Source organism: Sceloporus occidentalis, unplaced genomic scaffold (genome assembly GCF_023333645.1).
Source record: "Sceloporus occidentalis isolate IW3139 unplaced genomic scaffold, rSceOcc1.0.p SCAF_3, whole genome shotgun sequence".
Classification (NCBI taxonomy): Eukaryota; Metazoa; Chordata; class Lepidosauria; order Squamata; family Phrynosomatidae; genus Sceloporus; species Sceloporus occidentalis.
The window spans coordinates 55,975,247-55,992,546 of record NW_028316983.1 but is presented as its reverse complement, the minus strand read 5'-3'; the positions used below and the strand labels follow the sequence as shown (position 1 = coordinate 55,992,546).

At 40.7% G+C, this 17,300-nt stretch overlaps 1 protein-coding gene across 4 annotated transcripts in view; it reads left to right on the top strand.

Moving 5' to 3' along the window:
* The window catches only part of LOC149315959 (SLIT-ROBO Rho GTPase-activating protein 2), a 256,991-nt gene that overhangs the window by 158,112 nt on the left and 81,579 nt on the right, over window positions 1–17,300 (top strand). For 3 of the 4 annotated variants that reach the window (XM_089514494.1, XM_089514492.1, XM_089514495.1), the window contains exons 7-8: window positions 1,023–1,151; window positions 16,107–16,331. In XM_089514494.1, coding sequence (XP_089370620.1) covers window positions 1,023–1,151; window positions 16,107–16,331 — 354 coding nt within the window. The remainder of the gene's footprint in view (window positions 1–1,022; window positions 1,152–16,106; window positions 16,332–17,300) is intronic. The other variant, XM_089514493.1, reaches the window with a different exon arrangement.

Sequence of the window (17,300 nt, the reverse complement as noted above, 5' to 3'; positions counted from 1 at the left end):
TAGGAAAGTTTTCTGTACCTGAGATTTAGAGCTGTTTTCCCTTTTTTTCCTAAATAAGATTACAGCTTGTAAACTTGTGTTAGTATGTATGCACTTAAACTTTCAGATGTTCAGCACAGCTGGTTCATTAAATTGTAAAGATGCATCATCTAACCATGTTGTCCTGTCCTCATTACCAAGTTAGGAGACCTTTCTGTGCTTCACTAGGAAAGACCAAGGGACACTTTCCAGAGAATCTGGCTGGTTTTGTCATCAGGCCACAGATTGTCACATGGTTCCTTGATGCCTTCTGCTATGTAAATCCTTAGTGCAAGTACCCATAGCCATCATCAACATACAAGTAGGCTTATAAGACTAGATGAATTAATCTTAATGCCAGTATGGTGTGGTGTTTTGAGTGTTGTATTACGACTTGGGTGACTGGGGTTCAAATTCCTGCTTGGCCATGGAAACCCATTGAGTGGCCTTGTACAACTCGCATTTAGCCTCAGAGGAAGGCAAAAAGGTAAAACCCCTCTGAACAAATCTTGCCAAGAAAATCCTGTGATAGGTTCTCCTTGTGTTTGTCATGAATCAGAAATAACTTGAAAATACATAAGAAAAACAAGGATAATTGAAAGAGCCAGTGGAGAGAAGTAGTTTGAGTGGGACTCAGACTCTGGGAAACCAGAGAGTTATACTCACTAAGCTTTAGAGGAAAGCAATGGCAATTTTCATCTGAATGAATTTTGCCAAGATAACTGTGAATGTTTGCCATAAGTTGGAGTCAGCTTTAAAAGTACATAGCAACTACAGTGATGGTGCTTTCCATGGATTGCCATTAGTCCATCTATGGAGAGCATTATCTTCATGTTCATCTGTGACATAACAGATTTTTGACTCAAATACAGTATAGTTTATTTCTTTGCCTAGAAGATTTCACAGAATTCAGGATGAAGAAAGAGGAATAAATATCATTACTTCCTGAAGACCTGTATTTACTTTCTTTTTCTCTTAATAGTCTCCTTTTGGCTTCTTTTCAGCGCCAAGCAAAATACACAGAAAATAAACTGAAAGCTATTAAAGCAAGAAATGAATATCTGCTGGCTCTGGAGGCTACTAATGCATCTGTGTTCAAGTATTACATCCATGACCTGTCTGATCTCATTGATGTAAGTGTTCTAGTTTTGGGGTGCCTTTACTGAATGTTGCTGCTGTAAATTCCATTGTGTCTTTTTTTCCAGTAACTCCTTTAATGAGAGAAATCTTCATAGGAGGGAGGGTTATGTTCTTCTTAAAGACAACTCTGAATGTGTTGCTGTTCTAGTATAGTAATAGCAACTTGCATCCTTCCTCTCCTACTTGAAAATGGTGAGAACCTGTGCAGGAATGTTTCCTGTAATTCTGTTTAACTGTTTTGAATCATACGACAACTGCAGCAGGTGGGTCCTTTCCCCTCCTCAAATTCAGCCTGGAGTTAGTAGTATAGCTCCTCTCATCATCTTGCCAAATGGATGTGATACGCCCACCATGGAGACAGTGGTGAGCAGAATAAGGGCCTCTTGTGATCAAGTGGACTCACTAACAGCACATTGCTGTTTTTCATGTTGAAACAATGAAATACTTACTGCTTGGAATGCTGAAAAAGATCTACTTTTTTAGAGCTTGATTAACTCAAAAATTGTCCTTTGTTGTGTGGATACTAACAGGACTGATGTATTGACTGTATTGAGCTGCTTCCTCAGGCAGTCTTTGATTGCTGCCGGACACTGCTTTTCTCTGTTTCTTGGTGGCAGCTGTAATAGTGTCCTGTAATCAAGGTTAAAAATACATTGGGGAGCCCTGAGGGTAATTGGTTGAGGGAGAGAGAAAAAGAGGCTCTGAACAAGCAAATTAATTCCTCTTCATTGCTTGTTGTCCACTATTTGTTATTCAGCCAATCATAAAATCAAACAGGTCACGCTTATTTCTGTTCAGTACAAGTATTTATTTGAGGCTTTCACTGTTCATTCTGTTCTGCACTACAAGCTTTTTAATACCAGAAAGCTTTTGCCCTAGAGGTGGCTTGGGGATACTGTATCCATACTTCATATTTTCTACTGCCTTTTATGTGTGGACTTATCAGCTGATCGATTTCAGAGTTTCAAATAAATCTAGTCTTTCATTCAGTTTATATGCTCATAAGATTCAAACAGTCTTGTTTTTATGAATACTCTAGAACAAGGAAAGACAACTTTGTAGTCCTCTGAGTATTGTCAGACAACAACTCCCAGCATGCCTCACCTTTGGCAGGCTAGGATAATAGACATTGGAGCCCATATTCCTCTTCCCCCATCTATAGGGCATTCCAAACCCCTGGATTATCAGGAATGGCAGTGAACTGAAATTTTTCATTATATGCTACGTATGGCATACATACAGTGGTTTTGTTGTTGTTGTTTTGAAGACAGATCTATATGTGCAGGAAATGTATGTGATATAATTTTTTGAAATAACACCATTTCAGAATAGAAAATGACAGTCTCCTATTTCAGTGCAATCCATATGGAAATCATTCTCTCTACAGAAAACTGGCTTTGGAGGATGGCTGAACCAATATTTTTCTAGTCACATTTCCTTTTCTTTTTATCTATTTCAGTTTTGCATGTTTTCACTCAAGTCCTTTCTCTCCAAGTTTGGCATCCACCTGAAATAGTTTAAAAGCCAAATTTAAAAATTACAGTTACTTTCATATGCATTTTCCCTACCTCTTCATTCTTATCTTCATAATTCCTAACTGTAAATATTTTTCAATGCAGCTTTTCCCAATATGTGTGTTCTGTATGCAGAGTTTGAGCATAGCAAACTCAGAGAAGTGTGCAATATTTTTTTATTTATATCCCACCCTATATCAAGAGGTCACAAGGTGCTTACAGTAGCATCAAAACAGGTTAAACAGGATAGAAACAATAAGATAGTATAAATAAGATAGTGTAAGTAAGACATTAAGATAGTGTAAAACATAATAAACAGTGTAATGAATTCATAACATTTTAAACATGCAAAGTTTTTAAAGCTATAAATAAAAATCTTTGGGTTGAATTAATGAGGCTGGAAAGGCTTTGTTAAGCAACCAGGTTTTAACTTGGTACGTAATGACAAGAGGGTTGGTACCAGCCAGGCCATTCCATAGGTGAGTTGTCATGGCTGAGAAAGGTCCTCTCCTATGTCCCAGCACAATGTATTGATCTCACTGGTGGGACATGGAGGAGCCCTCACAGCAGATCTTAATCCTCAAGCAGACACATATAGAGAGAAGTCTTCCCCCAAGTATCAAGTTCCCAAGCCATTTGGGGCTTTAAATGTCATCACAAGCACTTGAATTCAGACCAGAAATATATTGGCAGCCAGTGCAATTACAGTAGCCCTTCCCAATTCATAGGGATCTGTTCTGGACCCCACTCCTCGCGAAAATGGCGACTTGCAAATGTCCCATTGAAAATGGGCTACATTGAAAGTGGCTACATTATCTCTCTCCAAGAGCTCACACAGTAATTGAAGCTGACACCAAGCACTCTGAGGCACAAAGTGCATTTGAGCCTCCAATGACAAAGATGGAGAACTCTCAAACTATGTACCTACTCTTTGAGGGGAAGTATAACCCCATCCAGAAAAGACTGTTTACTTACTTCCCAGAAACAACACCCACCAATCCATAGAGCCTCTATCTTATTGGTATTCAATTTCGGTTTGTTGGCCCTCATCCAGTCCATTATAGCATCCAGGGATTAGCCATTTTCTGAACTGCATGTTAAACTAGAAAGTGAAAATTATGATGTTTTGCTTAAAAGTGTGGGACAAATTAAATTTTCTTTCCCCTACCCACTAAATACTTAGGAAACACACGGGGGGGGGGGGGGGGTCCTAAACTATCCCTGTCCCAAATGTGCTATTCTTCTATGAGTCACAATGTTTTTGCATTGAGAAACATGCAAACATGATTTCTCTATTTGCTTTCTTAGAGTAGTACAGGCCAGTGAGGGTTCCGAATACATAGACTGACATTTAATTTTGGATTATAAATTGCTCAGCTTTCACACAGAACTACAGTCAGTGCTCGGTATCCACAGGGGATGTGTTCCGGACTCCCCCGTGGATATCAAAATCCGCAGGTACTCAATTTCCCTTGTTTCCAATGGTGACGTATGCATGAGGCTGTACCACCATTAAGGACAAAGGGATGCATGGTGGGCTGTGGGTGGTCAGTGCAGGACTTCCATCATGCTGACGGGAGGGCAGTGGCAAGTCCCGACCTCTCTGTTCGCCTCCAGAAGACAATGCGCCATGGAAGCCACTTGCCTGCTCCTCCTTGGTCTCTGGCGGTGGCAGCAGGCTCCTGGGTTCCCCTCCTAGCAGAGGGCTCCTTGGAAGGGAGGAAGGAAAAAGGAATAATGACAGCTCTGCCCGCCACCCTCACTGCCATTGCCTCCCTTGACTACCTCTGCCTCCTGCCGGTCTCTCCTGCTGAGGCTGCCTTCCTTGCTTTCCGGCAGGAGGAGGAGGAGGGGGTGGCCAAAGGAGGTGGTGGCGACAAAGGCAGCGGGCGGGGCTGCCATCCTTCCTCACTTCTGAGGAGCCCTCTGCTGGGAGGGGCACCCAGGGGGTCACCGCTGCCGCCAGAGAGAGAAATGGCTTCCAGGGCACACTGTAGGCCGGAAGCTCCCCCTCCCCGCACTCACCACTGCCCCCTTGTCGGCCTGGTGGGCTGACACCCACCCACCCATCCCTTTGTCCCTAATGGCAGTGCAGCCTCATGCACACGCCACCATTGGGAACAAGGGGGGGCTTCCCATCCACGTGTAAACAAATTTGCTGATGGCAAATCCACCAATATGGAAAGCTGATTGTATTACGTTGTGTCTATTTTGTCTATTTAACATTTATATAGTAGCAGCAGTATATGTTACAATATAGAGGCAACATCCATATCAGTAGAGCTTAGAGCGGGGTGAATAATCTGATCCAGCTGTATTATTATGTGTTTCCTATTAGCTTTAACCACCATGGTTAATAGCCAGGGAGGATAGAAGATGTTGTTCAAAACCTTTTGAGGACACTTTGTAAGCCCTGGCTTACAACTTTTACTAAGCAGGTCAGTCAAGGATGTGGAGGCAGTTAGTTTAATTATAGATATGGAAGGATAGAGTAGCGTAGCTCAGGATTTGACTACAGCTATGGGTTCAGAAAAGGCTCTATTAGACAGCTAGGTATGGCAGAATTCTTGATTGAAGAAAGAACTGGCTTTATGAATAAATACATGGCTGTTCCGGGTACTATGGAAGGCACAAAGGTGGGAGCAAGGTGGGAGCAAGAATACATACATTTTTGTGTAGAAGGACTCAGAAGTCCCTAATGCAGTGGTTCTCAAACCTCCTAATGCTGCAGCCCTTTAAGACAGTTCCTCATGTTGTGGTGACCCCCAACCATAAAATTATTTTAATTGCTACATGCAAATATGTGTTTTCCGATGGTCTTAGGCAACCCCCATGAAAGGGCCATTTGACCCCCAAAGGGGTCCCGACCCACAGGTTGGGAACCACTGCTCTAATGTCTATGCATCTCCTTAATCAGAGAGTTAAAATGAGGATTAGAGTATTAAATCACAGTAAGGACTAAAAGGGAAAGGACAGTGTGATCATAGTGAACTGCCTTGAAATACAGATCCTAGCTATTCTGCTAATGTCTGTTCTCTCTTAACTTTCTCTGCCATTAGGACTTAATGTGCATTTGCAGAGGCACATATTGCAAGAAACGTTGTCAGAGCCATTAGGATTTCTGTAATAAATCTTTCTCTTTTCCTTAAACACAGAAAGATAATATGAAGGTGTGCTAATTTATCCAGGTTACAGAAAATTCTTGAGTCTGAGTGCTCCTGTGCTGACACAGTTTTCTTGCTATGCAAAAATGTCAAGCGAATGTGTTAGTTTCATCAATGTATTCCTGCTTGCCATTCCTGAGTGCTAAGATAGATGGCTCCCCTGGGTGTAGACTTTGTCCTTCTAGATGCCTAAATTGGGGCAGTCATTAACTTCAGAAAAGATACTCTGTGCTTAAAGCACTTCGCACATTTAGGTTGCAAACCTAAGCATGCTTATTTTCTGGTAAGTCCTGTTCAGAGACACTCATTTCTATGAAAATAAGCTTGGGATTGTACTGCAAATTTTGGATAGGCTAGTAAAGAGTATTGATATCATTTAATGGGGAAGGTAATAGAAAATCAAGGGAGCTATTGTGGCATAGTGGTTTTTGAGTGTTGAATTATGACTCTGGAGACCAGGATTCGATTCCCAACTCAGCCATGGAAATTTACTGGGTGACCTTGGCAAGTCACACTCTTTCAGCTTCAGGGGAAGGCAATGGCAAACTTCCTCTGAACAAATCTTTCCAATAAAATCCCATGATAGATTCGCTTTAAGGTCACCATAACTTGGAAATGACTTGAAGGCACACAGCAACAACAGTAGAAAATCAGCTCTGAAAACAACTGAAGTCCTTTTACTGCAGAGTCATATATGATGGCTGGGAAGGAACACACAGAAAAATTCCTGACACTAAGCAGTCCATTTCTCTCCTGCCTACCTTCATGGTGACAGTACCACCCCCTACAACAGCATAGTTACACCAGCATAGTGCATTGACAAGATTTTGGCTACTGATCATTCTGTGACTGCTACATTTTATATTGAAATTAGTCCCTAGGCATAAGTCCATCTGCCATGTTCCAGGCCTCAGAGGGAGAGAAGGGCAGGCACAGCTCCACCAGGCCTAGCCAGGAGAAAGAAGAAGGGCCCTCCCTCCACTCATCTGCTATGGCCCAGACCTCAGAGGGAGAGAAGAACCACCGAACATGATCCCTTCTCTACTGCCATTCCCATAGATTGTAAGCCTGAGGGCAGAGAACTGTCTAATTAACATTTTGTAAGCTGCTCTGGCAGAAGAGATGGGTATAAAAACTATGAATTAATGAATGAATTAGGGCATTTTAGGATTTAGCTGAGATGAATCAAGCTAGGAGTGTCACACCAGTCATGCAAGTATAGTAAGAGCTATTTACCTAGTTCATTATTGTTTACAGTGATAGGCAGTGGCTCTCTACATTTTCAGACAGGTTTCTTTCCAGAGATTAGAAAACCTCTACAACCCCCCAGAATCCCCTAGCTGGAATATTTCCCCCAACCCCTGAGATATACCTGGACATTCAAAATTAATATGGGACCTTCTCTTTACAGAGCATGTGTCCAACCACTATGATACTGAGCGGCAGCCCTTGCATACAAATCTCACTATAAAACATGTTGAAACAGTAATTATAGGCATAAGGACCTGTTTAGGGAAAACAAATCCTAATACCAAGGACACAATGCCAGTATTTGAGCAGTGTCTGAAATGTATTTAAAACAACCCAAATGTTACTTCCCTTGATGTAACTATTTCATACCATTTCTCTTCCTACATGCCATTTCTCTTCCTACAGAAGTCATTCACTTAGAAGTTAAAAGAGACAAATTGCAAAAGCCCACCCATGCTAATGAAAGACGTGGGGTTGTTAATGCTGCATACTGGATTCATTGTTAATAGGAACAAGTAGAGATATTTATTCAGTCGTTCAGTTGAAATGTTCCCTGGTGGTTTTGAATTCACTGAAACTCTTTGGACTGATGATAATCCCTTATGTTAAATAAATATTGTATTAATGGAAGAACGTGTTTAAGCTTCTAGGTAAAGTATGTGTATATTGAGCAAAGGGTGGCTCAGCTGCCGAGACCACCTGCTGGATAGCTAACAAGGTTGGCATTTAAACTTATGTTAAGGTGGCAAAAAACTACCACGGAGAACTACTAAAACAGACACTGGAATACATAATCTTTATCATTTTGTCTAACTCTAACTCAAAACGTAGTGCAGTTTATAGGGTACCCTTCTTTCTGCTTTGAAGCTGTATAAAGGAGAAGGCTTTGAAACTCTATGAAGGCTTGGTTCCAGATTGTTTCAAAGACAGTTTCTCCTTCTATGACCCTACAAATTTTAAGCTCTTCAGGGGAAGGCTTGTGATAGTCCCATCACAAGGACGGTTAGTGAGGATACGGGAGACAGCCTTCTCAGTGACCACTTTCAAGTTGTGAAACTCGGTTCCACAGGAGGTTTAGTTGACCCCCTCCCAATTGTCTTTCCACAACAGACAAAGACCTTTTTATTTAGACAGTCCTTTGGTTTTTAACTTATTGCAGCAGAGAGAATTCTTAATGAGGAATGTCATGTCTGTGTTTTATTATGTTCTAAATGTGTTTTTAAAGTGTGTTTAACTTGAGGTTGTTAAACAGAATTGTGGTTTAATTGTTGTCTAACTTTGGCATTACTAGTTTTTTAGCTGTATTTGCCCTAGCCTGTTGCAAGCTGCCTTGAATCTTGTGTAGAGGGAAAAGTAGCCTATAAATTTAATTAGATAAAATTAAATTAAACTGACCATACTGAGAGTAAAGGAATTCCTACAGAAAAGCAAATATCTGAAGGTAAATAAATCTTGAACCTTTTGCTTTGAGAATAAAACACTGATTGAAAATTTTAAAATGTTCAAATAGTGGCTTTTTAAGCCTTCTTGCAGGAACCACCAATACTATCTGCGGTAATTTTAAGTGGTTCCCAAATTTAAAGAGCCAGACTGAAATGTTTCTACCATATGTTGATGAGACTGTTTGCGCTTCAGTTAAATAATAATAATAATTATTATTATTATTATTATTATATCCTGCATTCCCTCAAAATTGGGATACAAAGTGGCTTACAAGTTAAAAAGACAATAGTTTAAAACATACAAAAGTGGTCAACTTAAAAAGCAACATGTCCTTCAGTTAGCTTTGAAAGCAGCTTTTGTGAAGATTTCCAATCACCACCATGTACATGGCTGCATTGCATGCATCCACATAACTTTTAAAATATTATATATCCCACTTTCCACCATAAATTATATTCGTCAGATATCAGTAAAACACAAAAGCAAAGCAACTTAAAGCACATAAATTAAAAATTAAAGTGTACCTACCAATTCAATACTTTTCAACAACTGATAAGGAGCCAAAAGCCTGATTTTTTTTAAAAAAAGTAATAGCCTGCCAGTAGAAGATGATCAGAGTCAGAAATAGGCTTGTCTTCTTTGATGCAGAGCTCCAGAAGCTGGGAGCAGCTACCAAGAAGGCCAGCTCGGTCTTTAAATCTCAGCAAGCTTGTATGGGAGAGTGCCTGGAGCCATGTTGTATAGGGCTTTATAATTCATAATCAACACTTTGAATTGCAGCTAAACATGGAACAGTGGCCGGTCATCTTATTGTAAGATGGGAATCGCATCCTCCTTACAGCTGGCTTTGTTGATAATCCAGTTGTAGCATTCTAGTGCAGCTCAAGTTTCTGCACTCTTTTTAATAATAATAATAATAATAATAATAATACAATTTATTTATATTCCCATTTTTCACAAGGAATCAAAGTGGATTCCAACAGTATAAGGATAAAACATAATACAGTTAAAATTACAATCAAACAAAGGAACAATCCCATATCCCAACCCTCCCTCAATCATAAAAACATAAACAATACATAAAAAGAAAATAAACAATAAACTACATTAAAAAACATTCCAAGTCCATCTGCCATGTACAGCATGTTATAGTAGGCCAGTTGAGATATCACTAAGGCATGTGTCACAATGTCCAAATCTAACATTTCCATCGATATAATTGGCACACTAAGTTTAATTATGCAGATGTACTCATGGACACCACTAAAAACTGGGCGCCCAGGTTCAGGATGCAGTATACATACTATAAAAAAGAGGGTTCAGAGATAGTATAATTCTGTTTGAGACAGAATGAATCCCTGTTCCCTGATCTGCTTTGTGACTGAAGTATATAATCTTCATCTTTCCAGTCTGTTGCTGCTGCATTTGCTTATCCTTCTGTCCTTTCTGCATTTAGTGTCTTGTTTGTTCTCCCTCAGTCAAACACTGATTTAGATGGGAATTAGTTTCTTAGATTTAAATAGAAAGGAGAGATAAGCATGGTTATCGTATGTGTGGGGTGGGTGACATTGGACCCCAAAACTCCAATTAATTTCTCCCAGCAATTTTATATATATGTTAAGGAACATGGAGGATAGGATGTAGTCCTGACAAATACTATAGGCCAGAGGCCAAAGCATCAGACAGGAGTCCCCATGTACCCCTTAAATTTTTATCTTCAAGAAATACTGGTTCCATCACATCTTATTCCAGCTAGGTAGTCCAGAAGCATGCTTGATTATATTGAAAGTTGCAGAAAAGTCTGACAGAACAAAGTTAAGCACATTGCACTCGCCCAGTTCCCTGCATAGATCATCCAATAAGGCTACCAAAGCAGTCTCTGTCTCATAATAATACACTGAAACCCCTTGTTCAAGAGAAGGATATTGGGGACTGGCCAAAAATGTAATAGGGTTTAGCTTTGTATTAAATGTTTCACCCCTCTTGCCAGCATGACTCATACCTTATTATAAAGAACCATTGATCATTATTCTTTTAGCCAGTCCCTGTGCCCCTGGTCACTTTTAGAAGTTAAGAAGGGCAAGAGTCAAGAACATGCAGTATGTCTCATTTCTTCTAGGATGGTGTTGACATCAACAGGTTGTACAAATTGAAAAATGTCCATTATAATTGAACTTGTATCGAGACGCATCATCATCCTCATCATTTACCATATATTTGACTATCAAGGGCAAGTTTTAGGGCCAAAATTATTGATTTTGATATGACCCATGGAAAAAATGAGGGTAAAACTTAGGGAAATGTAACCAAGGATCTAAGGCAAAGAAAAAAGGTGCCAAAGAATTTAGAAAATTCCAGCAGGCACAATTGTTTGCGTCCACACTAAAGGCTGGATGGATGAGAATGCAGGTGGATCAGTGCTTCCAGAATGGATTACACTCTTGCCTTTTACAAGGAGATGGTTCCTTTTTAAAAATAAGAGTGAAAGTACAGCATTTATTGACCTGAGGATAAATCGACTGTTTTTTGGGATCAATTTTTAGACTAAAATTTCTAGACTTACCATATTTTCCGGTGTATAAGATGACTTTTTGACCCTCTAAAATTAGGTCAAAAGTCGGGGGTCGTCTTATACACTGGGCTAAGCCCGGCAACAAAATAGCCCCACCCCGGCGCGCTCACCTGGCCTTCCAGGCCTCTGGAGGCCTTCTAAGGGGCCTTTGGAGGCCTCTTGAAGCCAGCGCGAATGCACTCAGGCAGCTGCCGGCTTCTCAGGCCTCCAGAGGCCTGTGAAGCCGGCAGCCCCGCACAGGCTTCTTAGGGGCCTCCAGAGGCCTTTTGAAGCCAGCGCACACATGTTCGGCTGGCTGTCAGCTTCTCAGGCCTCCGGAGGCAGCCCTGCACAGGCTTCTAAGGGGCCTCCAGAGGCCTTTTGAAGCCAGGGCGCCCGTGCATGGCCGACTGCCGGCTTCTCAGGAAGAGGGGTAGTCTTATACAGTGAGTATATCCTAAACTCTATATTTTTATTGAAAAAGTTGGGGGTCATCTTATACGCCCAGTCGTCTTATATGCCGGAAAATACGGTATGCATGAGTATATACAGTATTTATAGAGTGCCATTACTGTACATGGCACTTTACAAGAAAAAGAACAAGAAAAAACAGTTCCTTGCCCCCAGACTTAAGTCTAAAGACACAATACACAAGCAAAGGAGATGGCAATGGAAGAGGGGATTAAGTCCAGCAGAAACTGCCTTTTATCCTCTCCCTCCGAGGTCAGAGTTATGACAGTTGGTATGGAGGAATTGTGCTTCATCTGCCTCTGAGGCTAGGCATAGTGAAGGTGTGCCTGCCCCTTCTCTCCCTCTGAGGCCATGGCGATGGCAGATGAATGGAGAGAGGGCCCATCTTCTGTCTCTGGGCTAGGCATGGTGAAGTTGTGCCTGCCCTTCTCTCCCACTGAGGCCAGGGTGATGGCAGTTGGAATGGAGGAAGGGCCTTTCCTGTGCCTCTTCTCCAACCTCTTAAGTCAGCACAAATGAAAACAATTTTATCTGGGGTGTATCATAAAAATGGGTCACAATGGGCTATTAAGCGATCTTCCCATGAGTAAAAGTGTAACCACCACTCAAAAAAAATTAAAAAGCCCCATTGGATGACTCTGTGCATATACAAGGGTGACAGTTTCTTCATCTCAATCACTTCCATGAACTTACAGAGTTGGAAGGCACACTGAGATTTATCCATTCATTTGCAAGTGCTAACGTAACTCTTTAGAGGTGGCACTCAAACCTTCAGTGGGGGAAAATCCACTACAATCCGTCCACGCCTTACGAGGGGGATCCGTTCCGGATCCTTCCGCGTAAGGCGAATTCTGCCTATGCTCGAGCCCCATTGGAAACAATGGGGCTCGTGCGTGGCAGCGCGGGTGGGGCGCAACGGGCGCGCGCGCCCATTCAATTGAATGGGACGTGCCGCCCCGCGCACCCCGCAGCTTGAGCATGTATGCTCAAGGCCGCGTATGGCACGCCCGCGTATGGCACGGGCACACTGTATTTTCTAAGGTAGGCCATTCCAGGAGGTTCTTCCTAATATTTAGCTCCTTTCTTGTAATTTGAATCCATTATTTCATGTTCTAGTTTCTGAAGCAGCCAAAAACAAGCTTTCTCCATCCTCTATACAGCTCCCCCTCAGGTATTTAAATATGCCTATCTTGTCACCTCTCAGTCCCCTCTTTAGGCTCATCATGCCCATTGCCCTCAGCTATTCTTCATAGAGTAGGCATTCAGATACATTCTTGTCTATGTTTAATTGGATTCATTGTGAATTTTCCACCAGTGTTAGCTATTGTTCCACTGATTTTATCACACGCACACACAGCAGTTCACTTGAGAAAACAGAGTTCTGCTCAATAGGAGAATATTCAGAAGTGAACGTGCCAACATCTGGGCTATTTCCCTATTCCTAAACTATGGCTTCAACAAGACCCAACTGTTTTTAGAAAGCTACTGGGGTAGCTTCCTGGGGTAGACCTTCTTAACAGGTCTCCTATAAGTCTGATTCCCACCAAATTGTGGTCTGTCCATAGCAAGTTCCACTGTACCCAGATTACCATCTTTCCCACTGAGCTCAGAAAACAGATACAGAGGGATACCTTGCTAAATTAACCAAGCCAGTCACCAATTTCCGTATATACATATTTGGTACTGAGGCCATGAAACTGAGTGACTGCTGTAGAAGACAAATAAATGTAACAGACAAGATTTAATTTGCAGAACTTTAATTTTTGAGCTATCCTTCTGTTTGGTAGTGGTAAGAAAATAAAAAAGCAAATCAGAAAGGAGGAACCACCGACAAACAGCATCCATTTCCCCAGGTCTTCCTAATACTTTTTTGTTTTAGCTTTATGAAAAGTCTTCCACTGCTGCATATATAAACATTTTGTCTCCTGCCTTTGAAAGTATTTCTTACAATGGCCAGCTATGGAATGTTCCTCTGCATTGAATTTTAAAATGCAGACTGTTTATTTGCCCTATGTCTTTCCAGGCTTTGTGTTTCCAATCTCTTGGCAGGTAAAGGGTTATTCAGCTGTCATGCTGAGAAGTGAATTTGGATGAGCTATCATTAAATTCTTATAAAAAATTGATTTCCTTGGAGAACGTTTCCATCAAACATTTATATAACCCAGAAAAGGCCGGCGAGACTGACACACTTATAAATGTGATATTTTAGACATTTTAAAATGTTAGGGTGGAAAGGCATACTGAAAAATGTTTGCTTCCAGCACTTACTATAAAGATGGAAAACATCACTGTCTTAATTTAGTCTTACTGATTTCTTATGGAGGAGGTTTATAAAATATGAATTATTGTTTCACTTTCTAATTCCATGAATGAAATCAGGCTGGCAGGCTCTCTCCCTCTCTCTTACACACACACACACCCACACACACACACACACACACACACACACCCTCAGGGTATCTTTATAAAGGCGAATCCAAGTGTTTGAAACATATTTTGTCAAATGGGCAACCATACCCTTGAGGAATCTATCCATAAGTCTGAGACATCAATAGATTAAATGGCAAATTAACACAATTTAATATTAGTCTTTTTTTAAAAAAAGTTTGTTGATGTGCCTCATAATTTTCATTGAAGCTTCTCCCCTAATTGCACCATGCAAAACATGGCATTGTAATATGATTGCAAAGTTGCAACTGTGTGGATTAGTGGTTTACCCATGGAAACAGCCTCTGCAAAGTCTTAATCAAGCTGCTTTTGTTTTTGTGCTTGGCCTTTGTTTTTGATTGAATCCAGTGTTCTTTCATTGTCGGCTTTCCAGTAAAGCCGACAACCACTGGTGCTTTCCAAGAACTTCCCACCACAGCCTTTTGGCTTTTTACCTGCAGAGGTTGCAGTAAGTAATGGCAGTATCCTTTTTGTAAAAAAGGGGACAGTGGATGAATCTTTCCTTCTCTTCTGCCTCTTACTCCCCCCCCCCTTTTTTCCCTGCCCATCTATTATGCCTCCTAAACAGTTGTGCTAAAGGAAGATGGCCCATTGATGTAAGCTTATGGCATACATAGGGCATCCATCAAGCAAATGGAATATTCTTGCTTTTGGATGGATTCAGGACTTATTGAATATTTGCACTCATTTTTAAAAGTAATGACAGGATATTGTTTCCCGTAAGTAATAATCTTTGTCTTGGATAGCACATTAATTTTCAGTAACAGTATGCTAAGTCCAGAGTGTTTAAGCAAATGTTTGACTATGGTATTAATGTCTGAAGACAGTATTTTCTTCACCTTTCTTTCCCCCTTTTCAACAGAGCAGTTTGTCATATTTATTTATGTTATTTTGTGCACTCCTGCCCCATGCCTTTCACAGAAATAGCCCATAGGCATTTTTGAAATAAAGAAAAATGAGCAACCAAAGCAGCTGCTAAACCAATAAGAGCAAGCCATTAAAAACAGCAGTTAAACCAAGATTTAATAAGCAAATACTTTGTTTCCAGTTCCACTGGGAGGGGCTTATCAGGCAGGATATAAAAACTGATAAAGATGGTTCCAAGCAAACATGCCTGGAAAGAGTTGCAAAGTTAGGATGACACTGTTGCAAAGGCTCCTTATTGCCATCCACATCTAACTTTAGATGTCAGGGGCACTAAGAAAAGAATATCTGAAGTGGATATTAATTGGCTGATAGCCTCATGTGGAAGAAAGGGATCCTGTAGAGAATACAGGTTTGGTATTCCATTTCGAGATGTCAGTGGCAAAACAAGAACTCTGAAGTCAGAAACTTTGGCAAAGAGTAGAAGCTCTTTTAGTACTGGTATAGTGTGATCATAATGGTCAGTCCTAATGAAGTCTTGCTATAGTGTTGTGTACCATTTTGTTCTTCCAAATACAGTACTCTCTGGGAAGCTCCACAGAGAATGTGTTACACCAATGTTCCCCAACCTGATGACTTCCATATGTTTGGGATGATAGTCCCATCATCTATGACCATTGGCCATACAAATATAGGAAGGCAGCACTATTTTGGCATAGATAATGGTGGACAGATCACCTTTTCCAGGACTGATGGGGGAAAGAAAAAAAATTGTCCTTGGGTGCATTTTGGAAGAAGCTTTCAAGTGGTGGCTTGAATGTCCAAAATGTTTTTCTTTATTTATGTAAGGTTTCACCAACTATGATTGTCATTGGTTCTGTCAGATAGAACAAGCAGCTTGGAAAAATCCATGTTATTCCTGCAACACCTGCTCAGTTTTATGAACAGTTAGTGCTCATTGACTGTGTGATGTGTTTAAAACAAATAAATAAAAACATTGGGAAATCATGTCTGTTAAACAACTTTAAGTGTGTATTCTAAACACAGTTGAACTCTGAAGATAATTTTTCTTGCCATATTAGGGTACTGGATCTTTTGAGGCAAAGATCTAAGTGTGGAAAAAATAGTGTAAAACTAATGGCATGTTGTATCTTTTGTAACTTCTCTTCCTGTTGTGAAGTCGAAGGCTTCCTGTTGTTTCATGCGTTCTCAGATAGTTATTTCTTGCTTTTTGTTTTCCAGCAGTGCTGTGACTTAGGATATCATGCCAGCCTTGGTAGAGCACTCAGGACATTCCTGTCAGCAGAGCTGAATCTAGAACAATCAAAACATGAGGGCTTGGATGCCATAGAGAATGCTGTGGAGAACTTGGATGCCAACAGTGACAAACAGCGCCTCATGGAGATGTGCAACAATGTCTTCTGCCCACCCATGAAGTTTGAATTTCAGCCTCATATGGGTGACATGGTTAGTTTTATTCTTCTCTCCAAGCAGGGTCCCACCTCTCATCATTAACTTTCCACGCATACATTTATATCAGCACATATTTCCGATGCATATCAAGTCAGTGGTTGTGATTAGATTGTAAGGCTGAGGGCAGGGAACTGTCTGAATAACTATCTGTTAGCCACTCTGAGTTCCTTTAGGGCTGAGAAGCAGGGTATAAAAACCGTATGTATGTATGTATAAATAAATAAATAAATAAATAAATAAAAAGCATAGAGAGGTGGGGGTGGGATGAGGATGGCAGTGGCCAGGACTAACCTATATAGCTTTGCAATGCCATCCATGCTTTTATTCATTGTGTGGAGTCTTGTGCTGTTACTAAATCTCATGTATAGAAGAATATCCTAAGTTTCACTGGTATTTTTAATAGATTAGTTTGGAAGGAAAGCGGTTTTTATACATCTTAGTACTAGCTGATCCTACCTGTATCTTTTTAAAAAGTGGTATGTTTGCTTCTTTCTTAGGAGAAAGAAGTTTAAAATGAATATTGGAAGCCCTAATATACAACTCTACAAAACTTGTCATACTCTACCTGGCTATACAATTGACCTCTTAGGAAAATGCATTACTACAAGCACTGTTCCTACATGGGACTATTTAATTATTTCTTTGCCCTTATTATTATTATTATTAACCTTTATTTATGAAGCGCTGTAAATTTACACAGCGCTGTACATACAATCTTTTAGTTAGACGATTCCCTGCCCTCGGGCTTACAATCTAAAAAGACATGATACAGAAGGAGGAGGGAGTGGTGGAGGGAAAGGGTAAGAGGTCCAGCAGTTCCTCTCTACCTCCAAGGCCTGGACCAAGGCAGATGGACTGGAGGGAGGGGGAGGCTTCATAATGGATGGTTAATCATTTTCCAGGGAAAATACATACTCACAAGTAGGATAATACATATACAGTACATAGCAATACAGGAAAGGG